This window comes from Neltuma alba, unplaced genomic scaffold (genome assembly GCF_004799145.2).
Source record: "Neltuma alba isolate B1F8T4 unplaced genomic scaffold, ASM479914v2 tig00012841_pilon, whole genome shotgun sequence".
Classification (NCBI taxonomy): domain Eukaryota; kingdom Viridiplantae; phylum Streptophyta; class Magnoliopsida; order Fabales; family Fabaceae; genus Neltuma; species Neltuma alba.
In genome coordinates this window covers 1-18,026 of record NW_021637230.1, presented here as the reverse complement: position 1 = coordinate 18,026, position 18,026 = coordinate 1, and the positions used below count along the sequence as shown (strand labels likewise).

General features: G+C 38.4%; 3 protein-coding genes and 1 non-coding gene across 4 annotated transcripts; 1 reads left to right on the top strand and 3 right to left on the bottom strand.

Annotated features, from left to right (window-relative positions):
- Nucleotides 1-331: 331 nt before the first annotated feature.
- Nucleotides 332-1,307, bottom strand: LOC114731677 (uncharacterized). The gene has a single exon (XM_028918901.1). The coding sequence runs from the start codon at nucleotides 1,263-1,265 to the stop codon at nucleotides 576-578; it is 690 nt and encodes a 229-aa protein (XP_028774734.1). The 5' UTR covers nucleotides 1,266-1,307; the 3' UTR covers nucleotides 332-575.
- Nucleotides 1,308-2,363: 1,056 nt separating this feature from the next.
- Nucleotides 2,364-3,811, top strand: LOC114731675 (uncharacterized). The gene has a single exon (XM_028918900.1). It carries the CDS (start codon nucleotides 2,492-2,494, stop codon nucleotides 3,578-3,580), a length of 1,089 nt encoding a protein of 362 aa, XP_028774733.1. The 5' UTR covers nucleotides 2,364-2,491; the 3' UTR covers nucleotides 3,581-3,811.
- A 159-nt stretch (nucleotides 3,812-3,970) lies between these two features.
- Nucleotides 3,971-4,042, bottom strand: TRNAC-GCA (transfer RNA cysteine (anticodon GCA)). Its single transcript has one exon. It is a non-coding gene; the product is annotated as a tRNA-Cys (tRNA).
- A 2,129-nt stretch (nucleotides 4,043-6,171) lies between these two features.
- On the bottom strand, nucleotides 6,172-8,445 carry LOC114731684 (B2 protein). The gene is given in 6 exon segments (XM_028918917.1): nucleotides 6,172-6,589; nucleotides 6,687-6,797; nucleotides 6,890-6,973; nucleotides 7,144-7,244; nucleotides 7,719-8,163; nucleotides 8,166-8,445. Coding segments are annotated over 6 exon segments (987 nt in total). The 5' UTR covers nucleotides 8,340-8,445; the 3' UTR covers nucleotides 6,172-6,517.
- Nucleotides 8,446-18,026: the final 9,581 nt, after the last annotated feature.

Below are 18,026 nucleotides of genomic sequence, written 5' to 3'. Positions count from 1 at the left end.
AAAAATCTCGAAAAAAGGCTATTTGCCGGTTGGTTCTTTTTGGTATTATGTGGGGCCCTTCCAACCGGCATTGTGCCGCATATGGTAACAGCGTGCCTTCTGTGTGAAGCCAGCCCTGACGTCACGCAGTCAGACTTGTGTACTAGTAAATGCGATTGTTTATGCCCAAAAAAAGCCTCTTCCTGGGCCAAAAAAGAAAGATACAACTTGTTCGAGACCATGCTATTTACAGGATACCGTTGCTGAACCTACTTCTCATGCTACTGTGAGCTTTAGAGCTTGAAAAGTTTGTTTGGATTTCTCTATTTTTGTAAAGCTGGAAACCATAGCGGTCGAAAAAGGTTAAACTTACTTTTATTTACTATTTATGGATTCAGAATCCACAGAACTTCAATCCGCCAGCATTCATTAGGAATTAACCTTAAGCGGCCAATTCGGGAGGATGGATAAGAAATTTACAGAACGGGTCGCCTTGGAACTACTAAACAATCAAACACCTCGATATTTCAGTCATATTTGGACAGGACATCCAATTAAATCCACAACTCTAATGTTAACACTGAAATTCTAACTTGTTACAAAGTGCTTTTATTGAGGCAACTTGGTGTAGAGAGCCTTTCCTTGATAATGGGTGTGTTGTTGAAGAGAGTTGGTGGCTTCCATCCCAATTTCCAAGGGCTCATGGTTCGTCTGCTTCTTGTGGGACTGGACGAAGTTGCAGAAGCAGCCATCCTCATCTTCTCAATTAACGCTTCAGTATTCACCTGCTCTGACAAAATCTCCTCCAGTTGTTTCGTGTCAATCACCAACTTCACCTTCCAAACGCCATTTCCGGCCGATGGAAGGACTTCAAGCGCAGACCCATTCGACAAATTCTTCACGTATTCTGATTCTGCTGTGTCCGGCGACCTGCCTTGTTTCTCTTTGTTCTCATTCGTCCCCCCTTCCTCTGCTCTATGCTCACAACCCTTGCCTTCCACTTCCTGATTTGGATCTCCATGATGATCAGTTGAAGTGTTTTCAACCACCTCCTCCGGCTTCAAAGGAAGAAGGTAATAGAGAAGGCCGTAACTTAAGCTCTCATGCTCCGGCAACGGCGAGGATGTATGGCCTTGCCGGAAAATACCATAACCAGGCTGGTGCCGCCGGAGCACCTCGCCAACTGTTATGGGACCTTTGAACTGTAAAAGAGATCCCCAGTCACTCAGAACCCGGATGGAGTAGTGACACTCCCCAGTGACCCCTTTAAGAGTGCAATTTCCCATTACTACCAGATTCCCCTGATCCTCACCACCTCCACTTCGACCTCTTATAGCTATATATAATATTTGAAATATCTGAGCAGAAACCACATTATAATATTGTTAGCTTGTATATTTAGCGGTGCGCATGTGAAATTTGACCGTTGGGTTGGGGAATTGTTTTTGACAGTTAGTGGAGTATTGATTGAACCAAAGGGAAAAGAACAGAACAGAGCGTGAGGTTAGATTCCCAAATTTAATAATGCTGCACAAATTCCGGATAATGCAGACAGATACGGCATTCAAATGTCCGCGCTATATGATTCCGTTTCGCCTAGCCTGTGTTCGTCCCTAGCCCCCTATGACCACATTTCTCAGATATCCCTTTTTGAATTTCTATATCCTGTTTGCAAAAAGCCTCATGGATTGGACTCACTATACTTGGAAGTAATAGAAGTTGCTTTCTTTTTGCACCCCAAAAAAAAAAAAGTTGCTTTCTTTTCTTTCCTCAAATCATTTTGTGTTGATTTGGCCCGTGATAACTAAGTGAGACTCACGAGGCATTTTCGAGATTATTGGGATCGTTATCCGAAGGAGGCAGCATGCATTCACCCTTCTTGATTGATTGATACCTTAAAATTTAGTATATTGCATTCATCTAGACAACCTTTGTCTCTTTCTCTTACTTTAATACTTAAATCCCGCAATCAGATGTTGCCCCGGTTCTTTTCTATATTGCCTTTGCCCTACCTCAACCCTTGTCCATGTGTTTTCGTGACAAGAAGCCGACTTGTAGAGCATAATTTTACCGAATCCGAGAAAAAGGTACACAGACAGAGGAAAAAGATGGAGGAAGGGTAGAAAATAGAAATCCAAAATACCATAGCCCTGTATAGTTATTAGCAACAGTATGCTTAATCTTCAGCCGCAAGTGTGGCACAGTGACAATTCCAAAGTAGACAATGAATGGGGACCAAAATCAGATATCATACTCACGTGGCGAAATCTTGCAGGTCCACGAAAATACACAGATGCCAGATATCATCGTGAGGCCAATAATAGAAACCCAAATTATGAAAAATCAACATCAGATGGATAATCGCCTCACAGCCAAACGAACGCCACACCACATATCCCTCACCACCACTCTCACAATGGCTCTAAGTAACAAACCTCTACATTTCCATCTTCAATAACTGAAAAATCCTTTATTTAATACTTGAATTCTGTAAAACTTTGTACAAGGAATAATGGGGTGCGCTTCCTCAAAGCGTATCGAATCTAAAGTCGATGTTTACCGCCCAGCTCCGGCGAGCTTCGCGGTGTTTGACATCAACGCCATCGAAGAACCATGGCTGAAGTTGAACAGCGCTCAGATTGCGCAGGAGCAACAGGACAAAGCCTCCAACCGCAACTTGCCTCCTCCTCTCCTGCAGAAGCTCAACAAGCTCGAGACCACCGAGGCTCCTCAGTCATGGGCCGAGCTCAGCAAAGCACTCGACGACCTCAAGCCCAACCTCGCCGACGCTGCCAAACCCGTCGTTAAACCTCCGTCTACTTCGACGACGAAGCAGGCCCCACAGAAAAGCACGTCGTTCCGCACTTTGGAAGAGTTGGACGCAAAACTAAACCCTAAGCCGAATAAAGGCCTGCGAAAGACGGAGTCCATGCGGGACAAACCCAAGGAACCAGAGGAAAAGAAAGAGGAGGGTACGAAACAGGAAGTCGGAGAAGGATTCAAATCCGTGAAGGACAACATATTCGTAGTGAGGGACAGAATGGAGAGAGAGAAAGAAGGGAAGCAAGCGAATTACGACAGGATAGCGAAGCTGAGGAGGGACCCACTGAGTGACTTCCCGGAGAAGTGCCCGCCGGGAGGGATGGAAGGGGTGGTGATATACACGACGTCGTTAGGAGGGGTGAGGAAGACGTTCGAAGACTGTAACAGAGTGAGAGAAGTGTTGGAGTCACACAGGGTGGTGTACGACGAGAGGGACGTGTCGTTGCACGGAGAGTTCCTGAAGGAGATGAAGGAGATGGTGGGGGAGGGAGTTACAGTGCCGAGAGTGTTCGTGAAAGGGAGGTACATCGGCGGGGCGGAGGAGGTGGTGGAGCTGAACGAGTCGGGTCGACTGGGACGGATCCTAAACGCGACCCGTGTGGAGAGAGGGATAGGGAGACAAGCGTGCGAGGGTTGTGGTGGGGCCAGGTTCGTGCCATGTTTGGAATGTGGCGGGAGCTGCAAGGTGATAGAGACGGCGGCGTCTGGGGGAGAAGTGAAACGAAGGTGCCCACACTGTAATGAAAATGGCTTGGTTCACTGTCCTGCTTGTCTTTAACTTTAATTTTAATTTCATGTTCGATTGTATTACTATTATTTCCCTGGTATATACATATGGCATGCACTGAGCTTGTCTTTAACTTTAACTTCATGTTCCATTGTATTGCTATTATTTCTCTGGTATATGCATATGGCATGCACTAATAAATTATCCATAGTGCTGGCTTTTGCGTGCAAGCCAATAAATGGCTAAATTGGCAGACCAGAAATTGCAAGTGTTGTTTTGTTCTCATGGGAGCCTCATCTAGCAAGCGTTATCCTCTGTGCGATAATTAGTTAATTTGGTGCTCACATTTTACCTTGTCACTGTCCATATCTGTCTTTGTATATAAGGATTACATGTTGGGCTTCAAAACTGGGCAAAATTAAAAAGAGTCATGAAAGTATTAGGGCCCAACCGGGTTCGAACCGGTGACCTATTGATCTGCAGTCAATTGCTCTACCACTGAGCTATGGACCCGGGGGTGGGGGTGAATTCCGCAAAACATATATAAACCAAACTATTCTTTTTTACTTATTTTATTCCATACAAAATTCGAAAATCGTTGGTGTTTCCTGCCTTCACACGTGGCCCAGCTAGATGAGGACGTCAGACACGTGCCAGTAGTGGCATGCGACTCATTCTTCCCCCACTTCCCTATTAGAGGGTTGTTCGGATAATTATTCAAGCATTTGCTTAGTTAATTAATCTTTTTTTTCTACTTGATAGAAGATTTACTCCATCACCATTTTTCTTCTAATTTACGTAATTACTTTTAATCAATCGTCAATCAATGAATAAAATCATATATACAACAATTTAAGTGAATTAATTAAAAAATAAATAAAATCAAACAATGACATGAACAAGTTTTTGTAACCAAAAGGTTCGTCCGTGCATCCAACTGCATAAATACTTGTTGCGCAAAAAGAACCGCATTAATAACATTTAATATAATATAATATTTAACTATTAAATCAAAACTCACGCATGTATTTTTAATCAAGTTCTTAATATACCACCTCCTGTCCTTAATATAAAACCTCGTTTAATTTTTATTTTGATCCTAAATATAAGACCTCAATTCACTTTGTCTCTTATATTTATACATTTTTTTCCAATATAGTCCTTTTTATAATGGTTGTTGTAGCCAATACACTTAATTTATTACAAATAACTAATTTAACTTATTTTCTTAATTTCTTCAAGTTAGTCAACTAGCTCTTATAATTAGAACTAAAGATAGTAATTACCATCATTTATCAAGCCCCGCATCAAATAAAAAAGAATTTTCTTTTTGGAGAGGGGGAGAAAATGATCTTTTGGTATACAATTTTCTTGGTTGCATGCAATTTTCACCCACAGAAGACGAATAATGCGTTTAAAAAAAATGCGTGAAGTGATACAATTCTTACAAAAGTTGCAGATCCAGCTGTGGCCTTGTGGGGCTGTGTCCTGACATGCCAACTACAAAAATTTAAAATTAAATTAAAATTGAAAAGTCCAAACGTGTTGCTTGCATAGTTTTGACTAATATAATGACTAAACGGGCAGCAGCATAATGAATCATAATTATTAGAAAAATTCCAGCCAACACCTCTAGAACTGAAGTTTGAGTGGCCCATAATTTAAAAATATGATTAGTCAAGCAACCTGCCGCCCAATATAACCCGGCACGTTATCTCTATTTAAATACTTGATTGATGAATTCAATTCGTTGAAACGGTCAGCTATGCCTTTTAGAAGTATTATCATGACGTATTTATTTATGGATGAATTGCTTTCTAAGTTGATGTAATAATCGATTACCAAACCACTAAAAACCCCATTAAAACACATGTGCTTGCTTGTGTGTTAGTCCTGGATTTGGGGGGATTCGCTTACCAACTGCGCATCAGCGAGTGTTAAAAAGTATATCTTCTTCTCGCCCCCAGCTAATCATCACCTAATTCCCTTGAAAAAAATTTTCATTTTGCAGAAGAAGACGCTTTCTGGGTGCGGAACATAGAAATTCACACATTCCTTCTTTGTCACACATCGCAGAAAGTGAAGTGAATAGACCCCACTAAAATTTTGCCCTGCCAACTATCATCTCATCTAACAGTACTTCGTTGTGAAAGAATAATCTGACTCCGTTGCGTCTGATTGTTGCCAAAAGGGCTCCAAAATTTGTAGTACTCTAGCTTACTAGGAGCTCTCAGATGATCCAATACGTTCTCACCATGAACCACTTCATTTCTAACATCCCAGATGATGAACAAGAGGAGATCTTAGGAATCCTGCACAAGAGCCGAACTTCTAACATAACATATCAATCACCGCGACAGAATTTAAACCAACCACTCAAACCAGCATGAGCAGTTTCATCAGTTCTCAATAGGTTCCTCTTCTTCACCGGACAAGGAGCAGAGAAACCTTCCTGAAAACAAAATGCTTCCATAATGCTAAACCCATGACAATGGCTATGCTTTGTGCTCGAGGAATCTGAAGAGAATAACGAAAGCTTGAAACTATTATATCGTCGTAGAGATGTATATGGATAGCAAGAAAGCGACTCCCCTTTGGAAGGAGAAGTTGTAACGCACATATTTTGCTCACACGATAAGTCCTTTCCAACACACAAATATTGACTTCAACAAGCAAACTTCCACACGTTATCAGTTTGTACAAGAACTCGAGCAAAATAGTTCGGTGTTATTGTATTTTCTTATGTCATCATGATATATATGGGTATATACCAAAGAGAAAATCGGGCTTCAACCTTACACAACAGCCTCTATACAGCAATCACTGCTTAACAACATATTCAGGTTGCGTATTTCATGCGTCCTCCACTATAAATGCTTCGGACACTCTTTAATTGTAGTCCATGTATAAGATTTAAACCAACCGCTCTATAATAATTATCCTTTCTCTTCGTAACTTCTGTTCTTGTATTGTCTTTCTGCTCTACCTTCAAGCTGGTATCGCGTTGAAAACTTCCTTGAAAGTGTTTTGATCAGCGAAGATATCCAGGAGAGACAGTGCCTATAACCAGAAAATGCCAAGGTTTAGTTTGAGAATATATAGTTGAATCATGTTGATTTTGGAGGTTAATATTCGACATGTTAAAAGACCAAGTTACCTCGGGCACGTTCAGTTCAAGACGGAACTTAGGGCCGTCATAGTGGTGAAGAATTGGCCTGAAGGAGTCCTCTTCCAATGGTTCACAGATTTTCCTGGTAATTACTCGTACCTGCAAACATCATAATTAACATGTTCAGCGTCAGAAGCTTTCTCAAACAAGGTAACATAATAATGGAGATAAAGATGGATTGAGGGTGACACCTGAGCAGGAAAGCGAGATTCACCAGGGCACTTCTTGTCCTCCCAAGCCGTTGGATCAATATTTGTTCCTCCAAAGCTTGCAGCCTGAACAAACAAACCCCACCGACTATTAGTGCTGGAAATAACCGTATTCCAATCCAAAAAAGGAGCACCTAAATGCAGAGATTATTGCCTTATCCATATTCTTATTCCAACATAGATATAAGCAGATCCGTAAAATAAAATTAATAAATAGCGACGAAGCGAAGGAATACCTCAAAGATGCCATGGAGTTGGTGGGTGGAATAATTGTAAAGGAAAAGGGGCAGTCCCGGAGTTATTGCGCGAACTGAATCCCGATATCGTGGGGGCAGACCTGCGATTAATAATAATAATAATAATTAAAAAAAATAAGAACACAAATTGAACGAAGATCTACCTAAGGAAACGGCGAAATGGTCAAAATTGTTATGCTTTCAGTATCTAATTTGATTGATATTCCTAAATCTCTGACAAAACAGTGACTGGGAAAAACAGTGGAATGTATCAGACTATGGATAATTCGATTTACAGTAAGCATCCGTTATGACAACGATTATAGCCCAAGAAGACAAGGGAAAAAGAGGTGGTTGATAGGTTAGCTAGTACCGTAAGTATGATTTATAAAATCTCAGGTAATCTTTTCTTCTCTTTTCTTTTTTATAAATCAGAGAAACCTCAGGCGATCTAACTATTAGCATACTTACAAGCCAAAGATAACAGGAAATTGAAGAGGAGTCTAGTTCAAAGACATAATTGCAAACTACAATCAAGATCATAAGGTGGGAAAAAATAAAGAAAGAAGACATACCAAAGAGCTGCCTTTTGAGATTTTCAGCCATGGTGTCGTTGTTGCAGACAAAGATGTATCCCCCAATAGTTTCATTTCTGGGAAGAGACTCAGAAGGAGGCAGGGTTTTGAATCTCTTGTCGACGGCAGCTTTAGTATCCTTGTTCTCGTTATTGTCGGTGTTCTTCTTGTTGCCACTCGTGTTGTTCCTCTTGGCAGCTTTGGGATCTTCACTCTTACCACCGAGTCTGTTGGCCTTGGAGTTGATGGAGTTGATGTTCATGTTAAGATCAAGATAAGAAGGCTTGGAATAAATACCTTTGTTGAAAGCTCCATTGAGGGGAACAGTGTTATGAGGCACAGAGAAAAGCGATCCATTGGAAATGGAAGAATCGGGCATCTTCCAGCTATCGTTGAAGAGATTATAATCAGCAGAAGGCTTGGGGTTGAAATTGGTGGTGGCGGTGGGTTGCTGTTGATCTCACCACCAACCTTGATATCGAAATTCATCCTCTGATCAGTTCTCTTGGTGGCGTAATTGCTGCTCCATATGGAATCGTTGAGCGACAGATTCGCCAGATTAGAAGACTGAAGACGAAGCTGATCGCTGAATTGCCAGAAGGATTGCTGATTGTTCTCCATGGCCGGCCTTCAGCTACACAACTCAGTCAACAAACGAAGAAGATCAGAGAGCCGTAGAGAGAGAAATGAAGATTCAAGAGTGAGAGAGAAAGGGAATCGGAGGAATGGAATGAAGGAAGAGGAAGAGATTATTAAATAAAAAGGTGGGGCTTGGGAGTTGGGAGTGGTGGGGGGAGGCAAATTAAATTTGCAAACAAAATAATGGCGATAATATATCAGATAACATTAATAATTAATAATTAATAAAACTAAAAAATGAAAAATGAAGCTTCGAGGAAAGTTACGGAGGGGATTATGGGTTGCGTGTTAATTTGTCAAAGTTGAAAGTAGAGGGGTTTGATTGGGAGGGGAGGGGAGAGAGGGTGAGGGTAAAACGCGTATATGGTGACGTGGATGAGAGAGAGACAGGGGCAGTTGGGTTTTTCTAGAAGGTGGGGATTTTTTTTTTGACCTTGCTAGATGGTGGGTTCGTGATTTTGAGTTCACACTTCACATTCACACTCGTCTCGTCTCATCTGTTTTGGGGCGCAATTTTACTTCGTGGCTAAGATTTGCATTTAAAGCCCAACGAAACAAAATAATAATAATAACAACAAAGAGAAAATTGCCTATAAAGGCCTCTTTGGAGAATGGCATCAAATAGTCCTTGAATTCCAACATTATATGCAGAAAAAATATGGGCCAGTCTTTAAAAATCTAAAATCTTATACCACCTCCGGTTTTTTATGAAAGTTAGTTAACTAATTTGAGTAGATTTAAAAAATTAGTTAAATCAGTTATTTATAATAAATATGTATTTGTTTTTTTAAAAATATCCTTACTAATCAAGTGTCATTTGTGTATAATTACTATAAGGACTACCTTTAAAAAATGAATAAATATCATAAACAAAATGGATTGAGGTTTTATATTTATAATCAAATTAAAAGCTAAACTAGTTTTTATATTAAGGAACAGAGATAGTACATGTTGTCATTTTTCAAAATTTAGGGACTACTGAATAATTAATTCTTCAAATGGGTATTTATGAGCAATATTTTCTAAAATAAAAGTAGGAGGGAGGGCTAGGGACTGAGAGAGTGGAAGCGGTCCGTGAAGAAGCGGCACGTCGACTGGCTTGCGTGTTGAAGGAGTCGTTTCTCTCTCTGGTTTTTTTTCCTCCGAAGGAGCCGTGTCTCTTTACCCTTTTTTTGGGTACAACTCTTTAATTTTTAAAACTGATGATAAATAGTTAAATACATTAAAAATAAATAAAGAAGGACAAAGTCAATATTGTGATCCTATGTTGGACCACCACGGTGCTGGACCATAAATATGCGCGATGATGAGTTTAAATCTTACTTTTAAGAGGCGAGTGATCAGTGGAGGAATTAACGCTAATGAAAGTAGGGGTTTTAATTTGGAACTTTGGCTGGCCTGTGATGGTTTTTTTTTTTTTTTTGTGACATGGCCTGTGATGGTTTTGCCTGCCACGTTCTTCCTCTCCTTTTTTTTTTTTTTTTTCCCGGAGGGAGGAGTTTGTTGGCCCTGTTTGTTTTCCTTAAAAGAGAGGCAACGCAACAACCGTCTGAAAAGTCTCTGAGGCTGGGTCTTTTGTTTAGAATGCAAACACGGTTTTGTGATATTCTTGTGTGGGCGCCTAATTGGATTGATTCTGCCCCCACTTTATGACTTTCCTTCGTCTGTCTCATCCCAGCCTGCATTCATCCCCAAATAACTAAAAACTTAATGGGAACCAAATCACGTCCACGTCCCTCTAAATTCTCTGTACAACTACGTGGCAGTTGAAGTGCAGAACTTTGAAAATCATAAAGGAAAGGGAATTAACATTGTGATAAGATATAGTCATCACACTTCTACGGATAAGATTAGTTATTGATGAGTACTAATGGTAACACGCTGAGTATATGGCTCTTACACGTTAGCATTTTTATACACTATTTATGGTACGTTGGCAGAAAGATCTGAATTTATGGTGTTGTGAAATATGAATTGAATCTTAACCAGTAGACTTGAATGCGTGCTGGTTCATTCATGCGTCTTTAATGGCAAAGATTTGCCTTGGATATTAATCTAGGAACCTTTGGTAAAAAAATCCCTATTTAAAAACTTAATTAGCTAAAATAATCTAAATTTAATCGCATGTAATAATGATTAGTAAGTGTAATTTTTTTATATCACATGCAACATATCTTCAATTATGTACAACAATTATCAATACAAAAGTCATTTGCACAAAACAAGGAAAAAAAAAACTGCACTTATGGATTATAACTGGACACGCTCAAATTTAGGTCATTTTAGTTTAGCTAATTAAATTTTTAAATAGGATTTTTTTTAAAACCAAATTTCCCTTAAATCTAACCATGGATATTGAGACTTTCTCAACCGAGCAGGAATGGACCCGATTCAAGGGGGTATTGCGTTTACTAGAGAAGCCCGATAACAGTTGGGGTCGCATAAGGATTTCAAAGCCCCGACTTGAATCTGAATTTCTAGATGGGCTTTATAAGAGGAGAACGGAAATGTGGATTGACCATACTTACTTAGGCTTTTTTTTTTTTTTTGGACTCAATACTTAGGCATTTGTTTCTTTATTCGGGACCATTCTAGAAATTGGGTTCCTGGATTTACTCATTTTCTTGGATATTGTTGCCTGTGAGACTGAGGAGTGGGTAACTTTAAAGGGACTTGTGCTGGGCTGCTGGCTTGGCATATGGCTTTAGGAGGATCATGCGTGAAACTGACTCAAAGTTCCTGGTCGACTTATTGTCTAATGAATCTTCTAACAAGGGAGCAAGTCTAGTGTTCGTTCAGATTCAGAGAGATGATGAAATACACTTGGGAACTGACGATACAGCATATATCTCGTGATCAGAACTTTGGACTCTTGCCCTCTGAAGTTAAGGTCGTTGGTTAACAAAGAGTGTATGGGAATTGATTCCCTGGGGTTTTAATTTCTTCGTGTTTGGGCTTAGCCCTCTCTTGTAACCAAAAACGAAATTTGTTCTCTTTTTTTTCTTTGTGACCGAACAGGTCTTGTATATATTCAGATACTGGATTACAGGTATAAAGGCCTATGTCAAAATTTGCAGAAAATACTGCACCGTCCCCTGCGTCCCGCAGCCACCTCCTTCATCCGCCAACATTCTTTTCTTCCTATTTTGGGCCAACCCGACAACATTTACAATTATTGTCCAGGTCACCATACCTTTTGTTTTTTTACCAGCCCAGGTCACCATATTAATACCTCATTCTGATCCCGTCTTCTAATCCTTTAGGCTTTCGGCCAAAACAAAAAAATCCTTTAGGCTTGGACAGTGAAAATTTGAAAACCACCCCCCAAAAAAAAGAAGAAGAAGAAGACGAGGAGGAAAATATTATATAGAAATATTTTCATGAGAACAAGATACTTAAATACTACCTCTGGTCTTTAATATAAGACCTTATTTGACTTTTATTTTGGTCCTAAATATAAGACCCCAATCCATTTTGTCTCTATATTTATGCATTTTTTCAAGATAGTCCTTCTAATAATAATAATTCTAGCCAATACACTTGATTAGCAAGGATATTTTAGAAAAGACAACACATATTTATTACAAATAACTAACTTAACTTCTTTTTTTAATCTTCTCAATTTAGTTAACTAGCTCTTATAATTAGGACCGGAGGTAGGTAGTATCTCAAAAGCATTTACAAATAAGTACCCAGCACTTAAAAGTTTTTTTTTTGCTCTTATATACTCTAAAAGTTTATTTTTCGTAACAAAAATACCCTCATTGTTATTTGCCATTAAAATTTGACTGTTCAATTACGCAATTTGACGGGTGTTTTTAAATATCAATTAACGATAGATAATAGTTCAGGACAAAAATGTTATGAAATAAAACCTTCAAAGTATACAAGACCAACAAAAACTTTCAAATGCTTGGCGCTCGGTCATAAATACTTTCAAAATATTTAAACACCTTACTCTTATTTTCATGCCATATTCCATTATCCTTCCTTATTGACATACTAGATGATGTTTAATGTTTGGTGGCTGTGATCTTTCTCGATAGGACATATTTACACAAAACTCAGTGTATTATCTAATTGAGTATGTGAGGTTACGCACGTTATGTAATTAAGGATAGAATAGTTCAAAACTTGTAGCATAAATTTATTTATAATTTATATAATACGCTAAAGATTATAATTTTTTTTATTGACATTTATTTTGATATATGATTATTTATAATCTGTTTGTTATGTCTCAAGGTATTTGGTTTTTTTTATATTCACAAATTAGAAAACAATAATTATGATATAGATGTCTTAATAAAACAATAAAAAAATCTAAATAAATAGGTGATGAGATATTTGTCAACTTATAATTAGCTTTCTTCCCTTCCCTTTCAAACCAAACCAGAAATCTCCCTCTCTTCTCTTTTTCTCCAACCAAACAAGACTCATACCGGCCCCTGCTTTTTATTGAACCAAACAAAGTCTAAGTAAACCACCTGTGTTCATACTGGTGAAGATTGACATGCGGCGTCCGGCCTCTCCCCTCTATTCTCTCTCTCCGCGGCCCACCCTCTACCCTCAGAAGACGCGGTTTTCGCTCCAAGACAAAACCACGCGCCCCAGCCACTTGCCGCGAGTTTCACATAGTCCAATCACCACTCGCTATGTCAGCATTCCCCTCCTTCCTCAAATCACAACCGACGCCTCGCTCTTCTCCGCTTCTTCTTCCCCCGATGAGGGGAGAAAGCAAAAAGGAATTGAAAGAACGCTCCGCAATTGCAAGACCCAACAGGCCAGATTCCAGCGACGAAAACAAGCAGGGCCCAATTATGGCATGTACAACTGATGTCCACTCCATCACCAAACAGAAGGTAGCATCCAGCATTCTCTTGTTTTGGGCCATGATCACAGAACCAGGCCGCCCATTTTTTTGGGCCCTGGCCCATATTATGAACATATTTATCTTTTTCTGGTTATTAACGTTGAACTTCTCTCCCGTTAAGAAGACATTTATCTTAAACAAAACGAGAGAGGGTTCAAGTTGGATCACACGTAAGAAGGGAGGCTCAGGTCTTTATCAGGCTACTTTTGCCTGCAATCGCTTCATCCAGTTATAGATATTATAATGATAATAATAAAGCCTGCCAAAGTCTCTATCACCAGAGGTTTAAGCAACAGTGTAAATTAATGTTTGCCTTTTTATGCGAACTTCAGAGTTAGTGAGCCAGATTGATGGATTCCTTAATAAAATGTGATTCATTTAGTTTCTGGGGATGAAATTTAGCAAACCAGATCCCACGTGATTGGTAGCTTCATGCTGACGCTTAAAATAAAACTTGGTGATTATTGTGTCTCCACTACTTCCAATCTTATCTTAGTGGTCTATTGCGTTAATTAATGATTAATTACAACAAGATTAGGTCATCATTAGCTGTCCGACTCACTGCCTTTATTAAAAGCGAAAGCCCAATTCCTTGCTGCTCCTGGGACTTCGCCAATTTATATTGTTTAAAATTCTTATATCTAACCAACGAGATTGGATCTAGCGGAAAATATTAGCTCCTCCCAAAAAACAACACAAGGAGCCGCTGTTTGAATCTCTGTTGAAAGAATTGCTTATATTTAACATTTGACGGTATCTTAAATATAAATGTCTCCAATAAAAAGATACTCATGTTCGTTAAAAAAAATTCTCATATTCACACTTATATTGCTTTTTAATAATGTGCTCGACTTTACGTTAAAGTTAATGAAATTATATTAGTAAACTAATTTTAAAAATCTAATATTATCATTCAGTGATTTCCTTAGTTTCCACAGAAATTATTATTGTGATGCAAGTAATATGAAACGGATTGAGTATAACATTTGTGGTTTGAAATTTAACGCAGGTTGGTTTGCTTAACATTTCTTGATTAAAATAAAGCTGGTCATAATTATTCCTTCAACACCCAATCAATGTTGGTTTTGACAAGAATGATACTTGAGTGTTAAGGGGCTATATATATATATATATATATATATATATATTTGTGTGGTTCAACAGCTGGTTATTATGTTTTCATATTTGCGTTAGGTATGCTCAACATTATTTTAGACCGAGCGCAATGAAATCAAATAAATAAATCAAGGCACTGATGCGGTTTTTATTAAATTTCTCGCTCCAATAGATTTCGAGGATTAGTCAAATGCTTACAAAAAGAAAAAAAATTAAATAGTGGGTCAAATTGAGGATATTCTTTTTTCCCAGCATGATTCTGATACAATTATTCCGTGCTCAATAAGCAAATTTGGTATAAGAAGACGAAATGAAAGGCGAAATCGGCATTGGCTCTCATAGAATACACAATTATGCATCACTTAGAATCCCACTTAGGAATGTTGTTAACCTTAATTACAAAAACTGGTGACTCGTAGAATCAAATCCAAAGGAAATAATTGAACGGAGAAAATGTATAAATGTGGGTGCCCCTTAAGTGTCTATTTGGATGCTTTTAATTTGGATTGGAAGCCACCAGGAGCATTAAGGCCATTATAATAACCCTAAACAAACACTGATCTTGTTGGTGATAGGGCCATCATTGACTTATCACTCTCTTGCAACATGGAATCCTACTTGATTACCCCCCAGAGAGAGAGAGAGAGAGAGAGAGAGCTGTATATGTTTCTGCTAAAAATGGGGCCAATCCTGTTCCGCCTACATGATCTCTCAGCTTTTGATTATATAATTGACGAGATTCTAGCCATTGATTGAACTCTTTTATTCCGATTAACACTTTATAATAGTGATAGTTAATTATTTATGAGCCGTTAAGATTACTGGAGAGGATATTACTAAAGAATGCAACGTTGATGAGGATGACCAAACCTACAATGTTATATCCTGGAAAGAAAGGGAAAGCAAAATTCCACTGTGGTTCTGTTATGAGTTTAATATTTCTGGAGCAGCGTTCGCTTGGCTAGATCTATGGAGAAATCATAAAAATAGGCGCTAGACAAAGATTGTTTGGATTAGCTTTTTAAACATTACAGTATACAAAATAAATATGTAAGGAGAATTTATCTTGACTTTACTTAAAATCACTTTTTAATCCAAGCTCCTTGTGATTTTCCCACACCGATTCTCCGAACAAAATATTTATTGAATTTGGAACTTTTTCAAACCAGTAGGTGCATGCTTGATTTTAAGTTTTTTTCCCCCTAAAATCATTCTTAAAACTATAGTTTGGTTTCCATCCTAAACCCTTTTAATCAAACATGCACTAGGAGAGTTTGGTGACCCTAAAAGCACTTTAAAAGAGAGTCTTTGCATAATTTTTGATAAAAATCTTCTTATATATTTATTTTGTATACCGTAAAATTATTTATAAAAGGCTAATCCAAACACTCATACATGGGAGAGTATATTTTTTCTCACTTATTTTCTCTCTCTTAACTTTTATATTTGTCTTTTTTTTAATTAATAAAGATAAAAATAAGAATAAATGTTAAAAGAGTACAAATAATAAATAAAAAGGGTAAACATTTTCTTTTCTATACGAGACAATCAAAACTCAAAAGTCCCCCCTGCAACTCAGAAGCGGTACATTTTGTAGACTACTATGTGTGAAATTTGACCAAAAAAAAAAGGGACTACTACGTGAGAAAGGGAGCGGGGGATGTGGTTGGGTGTGAATCTGACAAGTAATGGGATTGGTGGGGAGTACGTAATGGGTGATGATAAGACGTGAGGCAGAGAGAGACATAGGACAGTAATTAGCAATTAGTGAGGGGAGAGGGGAATTAATAGCGAGGCACTGGGAAAGGGCCCAACGGTGGCGGAACGGAAGCTGTTCTCTTTCTTTCCACTTTTTTTTCTCCTTTTATATTTTTTTATCGTTAGATTAACATAGTTAAACAGGGTTTTTTATTTTTTTTAATTATTGGATTAACATATTTCAATAGTTTAAATTTTAATTTTTATAAATTATTTATAAAATTTTTAAAACATTTATTGTATTTACAGACTATTAAAATTAAATTTTAATATAGTTAGTAAGTTATTATTTATTATTTTAATAATTTAATAATTTAATAATAGTTTTAAAAAAATTTAGATATGAACTGTTAAAATATTAATTGAATAGTTAGGAGAGAGAAGAGAAAAAAAAAAGAGAAGAGGAGAGGTTTCTAACCGCAGCAGTCGACGTCTCCTCCCGCCTAAGACGTTGGGTTCATGACAATGCAACCGGCAAGCACAAGGATTAATTTGGGTCAAAAGTGAGCCAGTGTGGGAGCAGCCTTCCGGGACCAAGCAAGCCTCGCTTTTTGGGTTTTTCCTGCCTCCTCGTCCCATAAACACATCCACACTGCAAGTAAATTGGTTTGGTTTTTTCCTCCCTGCAGGGTAAAAGATGTAATACTCTATAGAGGTTAATCTGTTAAAAGTGTTAATGTGATCTCAAAAATATCATGTTGTGATCTGGGGATAATGGATTCCAATCCAAAATGCTTTCATATTAATTCATGCTTTGAGGAATGGCTTTTGGGAAGTGAAAGGAGAATAAAATTATGTCAAATTAGGTATCTAATAGAAGTAGGCAGTCCCCACATGAGTGGCTGCCCAGCCTGAAGGCAATTTAATAAGTTTGAACTTCAAATGAAATCCCTGCTTTGTGGGCTGCAAGGAAGACGGTAAGAAAGCAAGACCGGTCATGTTGGTGTCCACATGGCCTCCTTTTACTAAAATCATATTCCACGTACTACGTGCCTCTCCTTTTCTCCCACTTTTCTTTCATTAAATAAACTACCATTCATTTGATTTTGAGTTCCTTTTTCTAGGGGTGTTCAATTTGTCCCGTCCCGGTCGTCCCGTCCCGGTTCCGGTGAGTTCGGGACGGGACGGGACGGGACAAAAAAATTTCGGGACGGGACAAGTACGGGACGAGACGGGACAGTGACCGGGACGGGACGGGACGCGGGACGGGGTTGTCCCGTCCCGTCCCGTCCCGGGATATTTTTTTAAAAAAAAATTATTTATTAATAATTATTATTAGATTATTCAATTACTTATTAATAATAATAATTATTTTTATAGTGATTTTTAACTCTTAAGTTGTAATATTATCTAAACAATATCTCCTTCCTCAATAAAATAATTCATAAAGCCATTATATAGTGTTTTTTTTATCGTATTTTTTTTACAGTATTATTTTTACACTTTTTATACTATATAATTGAGTTTTTTACATAATATTTTTTATAATGTTTTTATCTTTGGAAGCCTAACAAAAAATAAGCATTATAACATAAAAAAATTTCATATAAAAAATTATAATTTTTTTTTAAAAAAAAAGGGGGAGGGGAACGGGACGTCCCGTCCCGTCCCGGTTCCGTCCCGGTCCCGACGGGACCGGGACAAAACCGGGACGGGACGGGACACGGGACTAAAACCCTGTCCCGTCCCTGTTCACCGGGACGGGACCGGGACGGGCCTGTCCCGGTCCCGTCCCGTCCCGTGAGCACCCCTACCCTTTTTCCACGTCTAATTGAAGTTGAAGTGGAACTTTCTAACTATAATTTTTTTTATTAACAGGTTTTAATGTTAAGATCTTGCATGTATTGTATTGAGAAGCTAAGTGTGAGTTTACATGGAAAAATAAAGGGCATTCAGTGTCATCTTGAATGAAGTTGAGCATA

What these genes read in the sequence shown, in the direction of transcription:
- LOC114731675 (XM_028918900.1), top strand. Translation starts at nt 2,492, where the DNA reads ATGGGGTGCGCTTCCTCAAAGCGTATCGAATCTAAAGTCGATGTTTAC.
- LOC114731677 (XM_028918901.1), bottom strand. Translation starts at nt 1,265, where the DNA reads ATGGGAAATTGCACTCTTAAAGGGGTCACTGGGGAGTGTCACTACTCC.